Source organism: Kwoniella shandongensis, chromosome 1, assembly GCF_008629635.2.
Source record: "Kwoniella shandongensis chromosome 1, complete sequence".
Classification (NCBI taxonomy): Eukaryota; Fungi; Basidiomycota; class Tremellomycetes; order Tremellales; family Cryptococcaceae; genus Kwoniella; species Kwoniella shandongensis.
In genome coordinates, this window is record NC_089287.1 from 1,318,331 (window position 1) to 1,332,771 (window position 14,441).

The 14,441-nt window shown below is 50.7% G+C and overlaps 6 protein-coding genes across 6 annotated transcripts; 2 read left to right on the forward strand and 4 right to left on the reverse strand.

The window, feature by feature from the left end:
- Positions 1 to 408: 408 nt before the first annotated feature.
- CI109_100471 (uncharacterized protein) lies at positions 409 to 2,402 on the reverse strand (the record flags this gene model as incomplete). The annotated part of the gene is made up of 10 exons (XM_032002868.1): positions 409 to 580; positions 644 to 717; positions 770 to 990; positions 1,053 to 1,201; positions 1,268 to 1,402; positions 1,468 to 1,590; positions 1,644 to 1,762; positions 1,828 to 1,940; positions 2,019 to 2,245; positions 2,362 to 2,402. The coding sequence occupies 10 exons, from the start codon at positions 2,400 to 2,402 to the stop codon at positions 409 to 411; spliced, it is 1,374 nt and encodes a 457-aa protein (XP_031862675.1).
- Positions 2,403 to 2,722: 320 nt separating this feature from the next.
- On the forward strand, positions 2,723 to 4,599 carry CI109_100472 (uncharacterized protein; the record flags this gene model as incomplete). The annotated part of the gene is made up of 5 exons (XM_032002867.1): positions 2,723 to 2,914; positions 2,993 to 3,141; positions 3,208 to 3,496; positions 3,646 to 3,845; positions 4,047 to 4,599. The coding sequence occupies 5 exons, from the start codon at positions 2,723 to 2,725 to the stop codon at positions 4,597 to 4,599; spliced, it is 1,383 nt and encodes a 460-aa protein (XP_031862674.1).
- A 177-nt stretch (positions 4,600 to 4,776) lies between these two features.
- CI109_100473 (uncharacterized protein) lies at positions 4,777 to 7,217 on the reverse strand (the record flags this gene model as incomplete). Its single annotated transcript, XM_032002866.1, has 5 exons — positions 4,777 to 5,559; positions 5,621 to 6,187; positions 6,249 to 6,430; positions 6,543 to 6,969; positions 7,095 to 7,217. 5 exons carry the CDS (start codon positions 7,215 to 7,217, stop codon positions 4,777 to 4,779), a joined length of 2,082 nt encoding a protein of 693 aa, XP_031862673.1.
- Positions 7,218 to 7,594: 377 nt separating this feature from the next.
- CI109_100474 (uncharacterized protein) lies at positions 7,595 to 9,502 on the reverse strand (the record flags this gene model as incomplete). Its single annotated transcript, XM_032002865.1, has 6 exons — positions 7,595 to 7,634; positions 7,695 to 7,774; positions 7,832 to 8,284; positions 8,346 to 8,488; positions 8,550 to 9,245; positions 9,382 to 9,502. 6 exons carry the CDS (start codon positions 9,500 to 9,502, stop codon positions 7,595 to 7,597), a joined length of 1,533 nt encoding a protein of 510 aa, XP_031862672.1.
- A 782-nt stretch (positions 9,503 to 10,284) lies between these two features.
- CI109_100475 (uncharacterized protein) lies at positions 10,285 to 12,768 on the reverse strand (the record flags this gene model as incomplete). The annotated part of the gene is made up of 4 exons (XM_032002864.1): positions 10,285 to 12,108; positions 12,157 to 12,479; positions 12,545 to 12,704; positions 12,760 to 12,768. The coding sequence occupies 4 exons, from the start codon at positions 12,766 to 12,768 to the stop codon at positions 10,285 to 10,287; spliced, it is 2,316 nt and encodes a 771-aa protein (XP_031862671.1).
- A 359-nt stretch (positions 12,769 to 13,127) lies between these two features.
- CI109_100476 (uncharacterized protein) lies at positions 13,128 to 14,268 on the forward strand (the record flags this gene model as incomplete). The annotated part of the gene is made up of 10 exons (XM_032002863.1): positions 13,128 to 13,152; positions 13,210 to 13,237; positions 13,298 to 13,317; positions 13,374 to 13,425; positions 13,490 to 13,614; positions 13,667 to 13,689; positions 13,742 to 13,771; positions 13,828 to 13,888; positions 13,949 to 14,088; positions 14,143 to 14,268. The coding sequence occupies 10 exons, from the start codon at positions 13,128 to 13,130 to the stop codon at positions 14,266 to 14,268; spliced, it is 630 nt and encodes a 209-aa protein (XP_031862670.1).
- Positions 14,269 to 14,441: the final 173 nt, after the last annotated feature.

Genomic DNA, 14,441 nt, shown 5'->3' on the forward strand with positions numbered 1-14,441 from the left:
CCAGTCCATCGTACACCCGGTAAGACGATGGCGAGACGTGATCTAAGGAGTTCAGACTGAAAATAGGTAGCACTGTCAGGGTAGGAAGAACTACATACAGTTCACACACACCCCAAGTCACAAACCCGAAATGGGGAACTCGGCTTTACCCTTCGTCTGAGGGGTAATCCTTCATTCGGGGCATAGTGGGGGTTGTGGATGTCACAGGCAGGGAACCATTATTGAACAAGTGGACATATTACAATTGTATGCATAAGAAGCACATGATGGTCTTCCTAACCTACTGGCGCCTGCGACGCACAGACCTTGCGCATGTTCTCTCTGCTGACCACATGTGAGCCGCTCAGAAGCACGACAACAGATGTCTCAAGTCTAAGAGTATCACCCTAAACAAACTCAACAATAGATCTACCACCGCACTTCCAACTTGCCCGCTCGTGACATCTGTCTCACTCCCTTGAACGGTTTGTACATCACATCGCCTTGCACCTTCAGTTGATCGACCCGTAAGTTGGAGAAAGAATGGTGTTGGATGTTGAAAGAGACGTCAAACGAGGGTGAAGGCACAGGTTGGTTCTCACTGCGGACGGAGAAGCGGACGGTTCAGCAGATGAACGACCAAGGAGTAGAACGTAACACTCACGTCGATGTGAACGACCCTGTCAAAGTTGCAGCTCGTTCCGTCGACACCAATGACGATAATGACCATTTCAGTATCTGTTGTCATAATCAGCTTATCTCTTAAAGTCAGTTGAGGTCGAACACATACCTGTGTATGCGGATCAAACTCCCATGTACCTCCTCCGACATGCCCCTCACCCACTCCATCCTCCTTGAGACCATGTCCGCCCAAACCGTGATTTAGGGGTTTCCGATCGCCTGTCGGTGTCGCGCTGACTGACGTAGCACCTTTTCCCAGATATATTGAGACTACGACATCCTCCAGCGGTCTCGTGTTTAGTCGTGACGAAAGTGTTAGTGAAAAACGACCTGTGCGTTGTGTCAGTCGAGAGTCTTCACAAGCGAAGCGTTGATCCATTCGAGTAGCTCACCTCCGTTCTCCTCGACCACCAAGTTGGCTTTCAGAGATATTGGTATTTGGCTTTTCGAAGACCCTGCCACCGCTTGATATTCCAACAGCCTGAACTTGCCGTCAGGGGGTATGAAAGATAGTACCCTATCTTTCGTCCACTTGTTATATCTACGGGCCTCGAGATTAGCTCTCCTTCGGAGTAGTACATCTTTATTAGAAACGGAGCCAACTCACCGTACACAAGGGTGGAAAGCACAATTATCCATCATTTTCGGATTGGCAAAGTTTAGTAGTAGATCCGGATTGCCCGATAACCTGGAATTGCAATTGACTCTTCCCCAGATCGACGATGAGAGCACGTTCCCTCGTCTATAAGATACCAGACATCAGCCGATAGTAGATCAACGGCCCAGAGTTTGAGCAGCTAAACGTACCGATCGACAATTGCGTCTAGCGATTCTTCTATATCAAAGTAAATCTCATTGTTTGAATGTCGTACGCCAGACCGTCGCCATGGTATCGGTGCTGTAAAGGGTGTGTTGGTATGTGTTTGAAGCCTGTCAAACGATCGTCAGCTGATCATTCTGTCTGTATGGACTCGTCAACTCACCCAGATACTCCAGCCGCATTGAGGATCTTCCTCACCAGACTGGGCGGTAAGACAATTTCCTTCAACATGTTCGTCTCCATCGTCATTGGATGTCCTTCGTCGAGCATCTCTTCGATGAGCTGCGTATTCGATATAAGTCAGCTTGGTGCTTGGCATTCACTTTGAAGCACTCGTGGTAGCTAACCATGTAGACAATATCAAAGTTGTCTTTGATCGTCGTTTCTGTAATCTCCCCGAGGTAGTCGCGCAGAGTATCAAGGAACGAATCGAGGAAGGAGAACGCAAAGAGAGGGTTGACTGAGCGAGAACGAATACGCAGAGTCAGTCTCCTCCAGCACTATCGGTACAATCTCCAGGAAGAGAGGAGAGACTCACCTTCCTGTCCCACTGGTACGAGGAAGAACAATCCCTCCCTCTCTAAATGACATAACCCGGCGCCACTCATGCCTCCTCCTGTCCGACTGAGCGTGTTCACCCATATCACAGGATCGAGCTCTTTGTCCTGAGCGATAGACCGTTGGCGGGCAGTGTTGAAGGCGTCGATATGGAGTGATGGGTAGGAAGGAGGGTGCGTAGAGAAGTGCGAGGTGATGAGAGGTTTCCTACACGTGGGATCAGTCTGAGCTCCTCGCGCATAGACAGGTAAGGTGTATGGGTCGTGAGAAGGAAAGCGCAGAAGCGCAGAAGGAGACAAAGAAGGAAGAGCTAGATGACCCACCCATTAGAATCCAGTATGATTATCCCGTCTATTCTCGTCATAATGCAACACAGTGATTCGCGACCTCGCTCTGGTGACTCAGTAGAGAGAAGAAGTTAGAGGAGAAGTATGATAAGTGCGGTTAACATTGACATCACTCCTGGTCTTATTGACGAGAGCTGTATGGTCGCAAACCACGTGGCGTTGAGTGGAGACTCCACATCTCAATCAAAAGTTGAATTTTCGTAAAGACAACTGAACCCAAGCTGTCAATATCTATCTATGTTTTTCTCTTGCCTGCCGATACAACGTCTATCCTCGCGCTGCATATCAAGCAAACATCGAAATTGTGTCCTACTAGCCAGAAAACGCACTACGTAATATGGTCCGCACATTCAACTTCCTTGCGCCGTCGTTGCACCCGAATACCCTTCTCGACCTATCTTTCTCCGAACCAAAGATCGGTCCTTCAGCTCCTCCGTCCGAGGCGATCGTGAAGCACCTTCCTATTAAATATGGGACTCATCAGCCTGTTGGAGAGATAAGACGGATGGTCCAAGTCGGTGATAACCAAGTGAGTTGATAATAATGCTCAAGCAGGTCGCGAATATGAATTAGGATGAAATGCTGATCCTTGTTTTTAAACTGGAAGGTCGTCGTAGCGGACAACAAGAGCCAAGTCTCGACTATCGAGCTACAGCCTTTCGATGCAGATGCTGAGACTGCTTCACCACCTCTTGTCACCTCACAAGAGTCTGTCAAGGGTAAAGGCATTTGGGCGGGTCTCGTCCCCGTTGAGAAGTATGTCTCCTCCTAATCAACTACGACCAATGCTCTGCAATGCTAATACTGGTGTTTGTATCACAGCGGAACAGTTTCAGCCCGCTCATCCGGTCTTCTGACCTACTACCCCTTCTCCTCGAGCTCCTCCTCAAGCTCTTCACGCACCGTACCCTCCCCACTCGCATGTCTCGCTTCTTCCCCACTCGCACCTACGTCGTTCGCTTTGGGCGGTAAAGAGGTCGACGTGTCAATCTACGATCTGGAAAGGACGTTTGCTTCGGCTTTAGGGGATACTGATGCAGAGATGAAAGATGGGAATGGGAAGAGAAAGAAGAATGCGATAGAGCCTGGACAGATTTGGCAAGCTAAGAATGTGGGTTTGCGAAATCCTGCGTCACGCTTCGTCTCAGCTTCCTGTATACCATTCCCTACCCCACTTCCTGTGCTTCCCCTCCCTTAACTATCGATGAAGAAGTCTTCAACTCGAACCAAGCTGATATCGTTCTCTCGGTTCTCATTCAGGTTCCGAACAACTCCCTCGCACTCCGACAACCAGTCTACCACCTCGCCCTTACCTACCTTCCCTCATCGCCCAACCTTCTCGTTAGCGGCACGAAGATGGGCACTGTGAGACGGTTCGACACGAGACAACGGAAACCTGTCAGCGATTGGAAGGTTGCGAAAGAGGGCGGAGTGGGCTGTGTCGCTCCAGGTGTTGAGCAGTGAGTGCCAATCCATTTTACGCGGATCTGACCCTGTGCTGTGGTGTTGTGTGGTGCGGTGTGTGACCTGGGGGATAGCACGTACAGGGCGTGTGGACATGAAATGGCGTCTCATCCTGCTACATCCTTCCCTCGCTCCCTATCTATTCCGATTATGGGACATGTCAGTTACTAGTACTGATAATCTGTTTGCTCCCGTAGCGAGCTATTCTTCTCCGACCGATCCAACTTGCTTGGTGCAATCGACCTTCGAACCGGCAAAGTCCTCTACACCTATTCCGCTCTCACCTCTACACCTCATCATCTCCTCCCCTTGCCTACCACTTCTGCGGCTGGAACTCGTCGTATCGGTTTATCAACAATTGCCTCCGATGCAAGTTTCAGAATACATACGTCGTCTACGCCTCCCGACGTTGAAGATTCGCATAAGAACTGGGGGGAAGGCGAAGGGATGAAGAAAGGTGATGTGGTAGGTATGGTAGGAGGTGTAGGTGTCGGTGAGGTCCTTTGGAGAGGTTGGGGCGAGAGAGAAGTCATAGTTGAGAAGAAGGAGAAAAAGCCAAGGGCTAAAGGTGAGGAAGGAGATGATGAAGAAGACAGTGATGAGGATGAAGAAGAAGTATGGGAAGGTATGGAAGAATTTGAAGATAAAGGGGAGGAAGAGTCGGATGAGGAACTAAGCGATGAGGAAGACGAAGACGAGGAAGATGAAGAGGTTGACAAGCCAAAGACGAAAAAGGCCAAGAAGGCGTAGATCGGAGTCATTACAGGGTTTTAGCTATGCATCGTATAATCTTGCTCTTTCCAGCGCTCTGCATCACCCTTGGGTCTCATTGTAGCTCAATCTCGCGTACGGCACCGTATATCATGTCATGTTCATTGTCGTTAGATGTCTACAACCTAGCAAGCGGAATCTTGATACAAACAACCCTCACCACTGGTCCGCAGCAACCTCGCCATCCTCCACGACCCCGTGTCCATGCGCCTGCCCCTGCGATTGAGCACCTCCTCTCCCTCTACCACTCACTGCCGCACCCCGTCCGGCGAAACCTACTCTGAAGAACGGCATGGTCCTTATTCCCCCTCTTGGGAGCGTCACAGATCCAGCAGGTATTGTCCCTCCCCTCCTTTCTGTGGTACCAGAAGGGAAAGCGCCCGGCATAAAGGAATGTCCACCGCTATTGCCCGTATCGGCGTAAGAAAGGTTGAGTCCCGTCGACGTCGTTGTTGTCGTCGAAGCTGTCCTTCCTGTTGTTGTTTTGGGCCTCTTCCTCTTTGGATCACCCAAGATCAAAGCGCCAGTGTGCCATCCACCCGCCGTAATCGCAAAAACGAAATCCTCCTCTCCTTCTCTCTGTCCATCATCATCTCCTTCACTCTTAAATACCACCCTCGTCGGTTCATCCTTTCTTCCACCACCAAACCCCCCCAGGCCTAGTTGCCCCGAACCTCCCTGACCCCACGTGTACATCTCCCCTCGACTTGTCAGAGCTGCATAATGATAATCACCCAGAGCGACTTGAATAACTCCCTTATCTTGCAGCGCAGGTAAGAGATCGGGTTGGAGAGTCTCGCCGAATGACTCTGAGAAATGTGGAAGACGAGAGTGGTAGACTGCGGAAGCAGAAGAATGGGCTGTCGGGGTCGCGTAGGTCGTGATGGATTCGAATTGGGCGGTAATGTGAGTGATGTTTGGCGAAGAGAAGTATGGCAACTACGTTGCGAGATCATCAGCTTCCGAGTTAACCTGTCCATGGGGGAAGCCAACCACTCACAAATTGCCAGGTGATTGGGTGCCGCTCTTTCACTCTCGTATGCCAGACCTCTCCATTTTTCCTGAGCGCAATGAGAAACTCCAATCCTCCTGCAATACGCACGACCTTCTGTCCCTCGGCCAGATCCTTTGCTGTCCTCGTCGACTCGTAATCCTTCCACTCATCTTCCAGCTCTTTCCTCATCTTCGGCCCTTTGACTGCGCCAGTAACGACCTCACCTCCGAGATCTGTCCAATCGTCATCATGTGTGTCCAAGACGGGTCTTTCCGGTATCTCCGGTAAGGTGACTACCACGTCGTTGCCTACTGTTCCCCATCTCAGAGCTCGACTGGAATCTTCGTCGCCATCGCTATCCGTGAAAACGCCGATCGGTCCATTGAGCCTATCGTCGGGAGTCAGACCCGCTTCGTAAGCCTGTGAGAAGGGGAACCACACGTGGATACTTCCGTCTGAAGCGAGAGCGGCGGAATGATCCCATCCTGTGGACAGTTGAGCGATATGTGGTGGATTTCGAGTCGTGCCATGACTGGACGGCGCAGTCAGAGCCGGAGCGGTATGGTGATACGCCTTGCATCAGAGGTAGAGGTTAGCTACTGGTCTTCTGGAGGACGGAACGAAGGTAGCTCACCTTTCCCCAAGCTGTCAACTCCCAGATCAAGTTGTCCGCGTCTAGCACCAGTAAATGCCGTCGTCCTGCACTGATCGCCTCAGCACGACATGGTAGTGGAATCTTGGTCGGCTCGGGACATTGACAGTTCTTGTCTTCCCAACTTGGTGCCCGGAAACGAATGATCGTTCCGTCGAGTTGTCCTAGAGACGTGTCAGCGTCTGGATGCGCAAGAAGACCGTCTTTACGTCCAGGATCTACGTTGGGCACGGCATGACACTCCGCCTTGATAGTCGAAGGAGAACTGTCACTCACCCCATACCCAGACTGAACCATCACTGCATCTGGCTGTAAAACTCCATCCTCCAGCTTGTAACTCGACCACTCCAGCCGTTCCTTTCCCCTCATCATCCCTTCCTGAGCCTACCATCGCTCCTCCCCCACCACCGCTGACGACAGTCCTCAAACTATCTCTCAAAGTCTCTGGGAAAGTCCTCCCGTCCGATCCACCAATCATCATCTCCGCAGGGGAATCAACGAATCTTCCAAATCGTCTTACACCTCGACCTAATTCTGCGCCTCCTAATCGACCATGATCGCTTGATCCCCAGACAAATGCCCTTGGATGGAGTAGGCCGAGATAGACGCGTGTCCACCATGACGAGGAGGGTGAGGGGGGGAGAGAAGAGGGTGAAAAGGAAAAGTCGGAAGTCGTTTTGAGTCGCCAGAATGTAGGGTCGGACTACAATATTGGTGGGGGTCCGTGTCAGCGTTTGTAATGTACGGGTCATGTTGTGTATTCACACGCGGGGGTGAGAAAGCAGTGGGCTTGAAGAAGTGGAAGGAGAACATAGTGGCTTGACTCACGGTCAGAGCGTGCAAATGTCGGTTAACACCGCTCAACGCTGCGATGTCCTTCACTGGAAGAACGGGTAACAAATACTCCAACACCACCTCGGACGGAACGTCCGTCAACGTTGGTTGTACCATGAGGGTGTCTGGAGCAAGAAGATCAGACGGATCCGGTCCAGATATTTAGGCAGAGCTAGTAGCTGGTAGTTGGACTTGATATGCTGGTTGCTGTATATGACGAGCCGTGGGAATGAAGCGCAAAGTCGAACCACTTGACCCAAGGTGCAGATGGAGGAGATGCGTTGGAGACACATCCACGACTTGATGAGTGGCGAAACGCTAAAATACCGCGCGTCTCCGACTACTACGTCATGTTGTGATAATGACAAGGATGGCCATGCATGTCAGAGATCCAAGGTATATATCTCGATGCTTGATTATAATCTACCACCGAACCATGCTATGCAACTTCCGAAGTGACCCAGCGCGACCTGTCCGCCAATGATGTGTATCTTCTATTCTGTAATGTCAATCTCGCCGCCTTCTGGATTTGGCCTAGAACGAGTCATACCAATCAGCTCTTGGAGCGAAGGTGTGGACAGAAGAGGTACTCACCACATGACCATGGACTGCAAGTCCTCTACGCCATCGTCTTTCTCCTCTACAAGATCACCTCGCGCTACTATCCCCGTAGTCTACACATTCGGTATCGTCAGCTGCATCATACAGGCAAGCTAATTGGGACCACTCACGAATCCAACGGTCAACTTGATAGCAGGTGGTGTGATCACGTATTCTTCCAATTTCTCGACCTCCTTGCCGTGATTCACAAGCTTCAAGATATTCCTCGCTGCTACTTCTCCCTGCCAGTAAGCCGTATGACCTGCTTGGATCGCCCCTGTCTCTGCGCAATCTCCAATAGCGAAGATATGGCTCAGATCCTCTTCTTCTTCCCGTACTTCCTCGCTCGGTCTGCTATCGGAGTCGCTCACGCTTGTTCGAGCAGATGCGGGCGGAGTGGGGAGCGCGCTGAGTGACATAGCAGCGAGTTGCTCTGCTGTGGATGCCGTCGATTTCGCTGGGTCGGCTCCGCGATGGACTTGCATCGTCGGTGAGACGCGAATACGAGATGTGGTAGGAGAGATGAGGGCAGGTGATATACTGGCCATGAGCGAGATGTGAGGTTTCTGACCGGTACATGCCAGCTGCGATTTAACGAAGAGTTAATGAGAGCACATGAAGGCGAGTTTGCTTTACAAAACTCACCACAAGATCCGCTTCGAATATCCGTCCTTTATCCGTAGTGACTATCTTCGTCTTCCCGTTAAGCTCTTCCATCTCCTCAGGCCATGACATGACTCTTTCTCCCAACACCACTTCGACCCCGAGTTTCTGGAACGATTCGAGCACTGGCAGGTCATCAGCTACAGTCCTCCCCGATACCACTCGACATGAGAAAAGTCAACTCACCTCTGGTATGTGTTTCGACAGGGTAAACAGGCATCAACCTCTGTCTTGAATGAAGCAATGTGATCTTTTTCTCTGGATAGAGATATTGCAGATCACCCGCATATTCAATACCCAACGCTCCACCTCCTACGACCAATATCCGATCTGCACTCTTGAATTTCTCGCCCTGGGATTTCATGAATTTCAATCCGGCCTTCTTCGATCCTAGCACTACCCCTTCTTCGTGCAGATGTGAATCTTGCCATACATTGACTGGATCGGGCATACTTGCTCCAAGGGCGTAGAGAGCATATTCAAATTCGATAATCTCTTCTTCTCCATCGTACTTTCCATAAGTCAGATGAGCATGGACCTTATTCGTCAGGTCGTTGTTTCCCTTCGACGATGACCCGGAGCCAGAAGTGGAAGATGAACCATTTTCGGGCTCACGAGGACGTATGAAGGTGACCGAGTGTGGAGTGAGTTTAGTTATACAACCCTGGATGAACTGATGTCTAGATTTATCGTCGCTCCCATTGACTTCTTCCGTTGTTACAGCTCCGGTGGTTGAGGCGGGTGGTGAAGCAGGAGGGGTGAGGGGAGGTGTAGTAGGTGCAGTGTGTGATTCGGGGAGGAACTCGAGTGTACGTCGATAGGGGATGAAACCCTTTTGAGCTTCGTGAGGGATGACGGTGAATCGAGGGAATGCGTAAAGGTCTGCAAAACATTTAACAAGGGTTAGTTAGTGTTTCGATCGGTCAAATCCGATCTGAACCGAATGACCATGAAGATGTCCATGGGGACAAGCTCCACAAGCTGGGAGAAAATGAGACAGGAGGTGTGGTGTACTCACGATTGAAATGCGTGTTCCTGTCAATGGTCACCACTCTCCAGCCAGCCGGCAAATCCTTTGCCAACATGTTGGAAGCATGGTTCCCACCATAAGAAGCGCCGAGGACTACGACCGTTTTCATCGTTGGCGAGTCGAGTGCGAACGAGGATATACACAAGGATGAATGAAGAGAGGGTGCTAGGATGTCTATGTGCGACGATTGATGTTATGGCTGGACAAAGAAACGTCAAAGAGTGGTGGTGTTATAACCCGATTGTTGTGGACTTTTCGCAAAGGGTAATTATACTATGACGACGGAAAAGATCGGGGTGAATTGTTTCGCCTCTAGAATGACCGATATTCGAAGAGATGTAGTCGTCACTCGAAAGGTCAATGACAGAGCACGGAGGATCGAGAGGGCAATCAAAGAGCGCGCAGACGCTTTTTATGGATTGTTGTAGTTTTAAGCAAGAATGGAAATAGTGATGAATCGACTAAATCGTAACCCAACAGTTATCAGATAAACGACCCGAATCAGCAGCCATAAAAAAGTCGAGCGACGTTTTCCATGTGCTCATCGCTCAATCCCTGAATCAACAACAGACGCCAAGTCGACATTTGGGCGCCAAATTTCAGTTCATCATCTGTATCGCTGAGCATTATCCACTACCGCATGTTCACGGCCGAAATTTGTGAACAGTGATCATGCTTGGCCATACTGTTCTTACATCTGCCAAGGATCTAACGGTCTTGACCGATGTATATAGAGCAATCTTGCGACAAGCCTGTCGAAGTACCCTCTTCAACTGATGACTTGATCTTGCATCGCGCCAATTGACCGCAAACTAGAGAAGCATTCGGCCGATTCACAAATCACACAAACCAACTTCTTGCATCTCGTTCGCTACATGCTTGTATAGCACCTCAACCCCTCCTCGATCTCGTGCTTATCCTCGGGGTCATGCTGCCTTCTCTCGTCGCCGTCCTCCTACGGCTGACATCCGATCTAGCTCCAATACTCGGTGTCGGACTACCTTGCTCTGAGGGCTGCGCAGTCCCACCTCTTCTCGTTGATCTTCGCACACTCGTACTGATCACACTCGCCCCATCATCTGTAATCTCGCTAGCGGCGATACTTCCTCGTCGTTTTCTTCCTCCTGTTGCAGTAGCAGCTGGTTTCGTCTTCTTGCTCGGCGGTTCGTCGTCTGTGAAGTCGGTCAACAAAGCTCGAGATGCAGATCGAGTGATACGAGACCTAGCACCTCGACCAGACTCTGGTTTTGCTGACGTTGCCCGGGTTCGCGATGCTGGAGGAGGCATCTCTTCGTCGATAGGAGGCTCGGATGGTCCGTCAAATGCACCTGGCATAGCGGGAGTGGTAGGCGGAGCAGTGCTTTGTCGAGACGATCGCGTTGGCTTCTTCGCCCGAGGTGAGGGCAACGCTGGTGGCGGAGTAGTTTCTTTGGCGGCTTGAGAGCTATTCGAAACCATACGCCGAGTGGTGCGTCTTGTTGACCTGGGAGGTTCAGGTTGAGACGGTCCACCGCCTTCCTCGGCAATGGGCTCAATTGGACGGTTTTCGTCCACCTCCATAGACTCGCTTCGAGGTTCCACGCTCATCGACGCCTGTCTTCGTGTTCTACCCTTTGCAGCGCCTCTGACAGAACGACGGCCCTGACCCTCTTCCTCGTCATCGTCATTGATGATCTGTCTCGGTGTTTTCAACGCAGGCGCTGGTGACGCTTTCGCTCGAGCTGCAGCAGAGTTGGGAGGGAGGGTGAAGGGACTACCTGACATGACCCGGCGTGGGGATGCAGTCGTCGAAGCGCCAGGAGCGAATCGTGGTGGACCTGCAAAAGGCGAGTTGTGACGCTCCGGGACGGCAGGCGAAGCAGGTAAGGGAAGGCCAGTCGCTGCGTTGAGTGAGTTGTTGAAAGAAGCCGTTGCTCGGATCGGTGTCGGGGCGGGCAAAGGTGCGGGCGTTATTGGGGCAGCTGGAGATTCGGCAACGTTGGACGCTGAGCCATTTACCTTGACCCAAGAACTACCCATGTCGACGTCTTCGGTGTAACCGTTGACGGCGGAGGTTTTCCCTTCATCTCGCTTTGCACTAGCCTCCACATCCACCAACAATGCCCTCCGTTGAGCTTCCGGCAGAATAGCGATAAACTCCCGTACCATCTCCCGTCTTCGCTGCTTGTCCTCCTGCTTTCCACCGCTTCCAGCGAGTTGTCGGTCAAGTTGCAATGAAGCTTGATATTGACCTTGATGGATGAGTCGGAGGGTCACCATGTCGTGTAGCAATGACAATGCAGGCGGAGTGATACTTCGCGGGGGATGCGATAAGAACTCGATGAGGTGAGAATCTTCTTCCGGTGCCAGAGGAAGATGCAGCAATTCTTTGAGAGCTTTGCTCTGAACTCCGTGTTGTCCATGACCGCAAGGCGTTCGAGGCGCACCCAAAGTCCAACACCAAACGGCTTCTCTCATCCTGCCTCGTTCTTCAGGAGCTTCGTGAGATCGAATATAGGTGAATGCGTCGGGAATGCTGGCAGCGGAGGCGAGGGCGATCAACCGGATATCGTTCTCGGCGGCAGTTTGCAAGTTGAGGTGGGACGAAGAGAGGAAGTGATGGAGCAGCTTGCAAGCGTGAGAGGGCGGAGAGACGAGTGAGGCGAGGGTGTGTAGAATCTCAGGTGCAAAGTTGATCTCGGTGATAGAAGGATCAGACAATGATGATGCGGCGATCTGTAACCAAGTCAGCTATGGACTGAACACCATTAGAATTGCACGCACCTCCCACAAGCCATGATCTAACGCCCAATATCCATCGATGAACACTCTCCACATCTTAGGCATACATCTCTTCTTCGCGAAGGCTTCCGCTTTCCCAGACCCTTGCACGTTGGATATTTTCGATACGAAAACATCGTCGTCTGATCCATCGACATCCATCACTGGCTCTTCATGACCATTTGTCAGAGGTGTTGCCGCATCGTAGTCCTTCAAGAGGTAGTAGAAGAAGCAGTCTCTTTTCAATCTATCGGGTGGAGACGAATGTACGGCGTGGAGGAGTCTTCGAACAGCTGCAGGTGTCCTAGGAGGATAGAGCGATTGGCCTAAATACAAGGTAAAACATCAGAGCTGTTTTGGGTGTGTTGCTCATGCGACTCGAACGACTCACCGTCCAGCTCGGCAAATGCCAGCAGCCTATCGAAGAACAGTCTCCCATCAGGCAACCTCTTCCGTCTCTCGTCTACCTCTCGAGATGCTGATTCTGTCCAAGGTGTCGAAGCCAAGTCAGAATGACGCAGGATCGTCGTAGGGATGGCAAACTCGTCCGTCTGGGAAGAGGCTCGTCAGCTAAACAGGAAGTACGTGGCTTGAGAGATAGCTCACTGATGCCATCTTGAGAGGTCTCGCTGCGTGTAGATGCTAGCAGCTGGATCCAAGCTGCAAGTAATGTGGTCGTAATGTTGTCAGTTGTAGTGCATAGCAGTGGAAAGTCGAGAAATCAAAAGACGCGAGAGGGTGGTAACGCTTCAGAGTGCCACACTGCGGTGAATATCGGTGTTATCTCCCTTTGTTGTTGCTTTGTGCTTCTTTGTGGCCGGTGGAGGACGTTCACTCGTCTTTTCTGAATTGGTTGATCTTTGTCGTACTCGGTCCAGAGCATCGCAACACAAAATCTGGCAGGATATAGTCCGATTGTAGGAAAGAGTGTTACTCTGCTTTTCCCGTCTCAGTTTGTCGAATCTGGCGTCACCATGGTCCTTTTCTTCACTTCCAAAGGTACAGTCGTTCTCGAGACGCGACGAAATCAACGCTAATGCTCACATTATCTTACAGCTGTCGACCCGCCTGTTACCATATACATGTACGCAGAAATCCCTTCTAAGCGCACTCGATGATAATCTTCACTAACTGTTTGGTACAGGGGACGCGATAAAGTCGAAAGTATGTCAAAATGATGCTCATCTGGAACTTGGAAGGTAGCTGACGGCGAGAGTCAGACGAGGAACTGCTAAAGTATGGATTACCGACCGATATCTGGTTCCACGTAGAGTGAGTCATGAACCAAGACCTCGAGATCTATCAATCTGTCTAATATTGACGTTGAATCCTATAGCAAATTGTCGTCGGCGCATGTGTACCTCCGTCAGACCGGTCCACAGCCACATGGCGAGTGGGATGCTCTACCCACGGCTTTGCTGAACGATGCGGCCCAGTTGGTCAAGGCGAATAGTATAGAAGGTGAGTTACTCCTGGAACAGTATGTACATGGTGATACTGATGAACTCTGAAGGGAACAAAAAGGATAACATTACAGTATGTCTGATTCCTTTGGCTACGTCGACAACATCTGAACAACGGATTCCAGGTCATATATACACCGGTCCCAAATCTGAAAGTGAGTACGAAATACCTTCTGTCGTTTGTAATAGCGCTGAATGTGTGACCGCTTAGAAAACCGGCGATATGGCAGTAGGCCAGGTTTCCTTCCATTCTGACAAAAAGGTGAAAAGGGGTAAGTCGAGTGTAACTTCAAGGACATCTATGTCAGCGTTGCCAGGCTGATGCTTCGTAGTGCACGTGGCTACTCGGGACAATGTGATTGTCAACAGACTGAACAAGACGAAAGTGGAAAAGGAGGTTGATCACGAAGCTGAACGGCAGGATCGATTACGCGAAGAAGGACGGAAGAAGAAGGCCGAGGCGACGGAAAGAGTGAGTATGAATGATGTCTCTCTACCTCGTACGTACGATTGACATGTATACAAGGCAAAGCAAGAGCAAGAGCAAAAGAAGAAATGGGAAGAAGAGAAGAAAGCTAGATCTTACGATGGCATGTTTACAGAAGATGCGTTTGCGGAGAAAGAACAATGGAGTGATGACGATTTCATGTGATGCATATAGAGTGTACAGCAGTGCAACAATCAAGTATTCAATATCTGATGTTACATTCAGTCTCAACGATGGAAGGTAACGCTCTCGCTTTTGAATGAAATATAACCTAGCTACGGCATCCCACTCTAACTCCCAGCAGGTGTGACAGATTCAGAATACCCTGCCACTTTTGC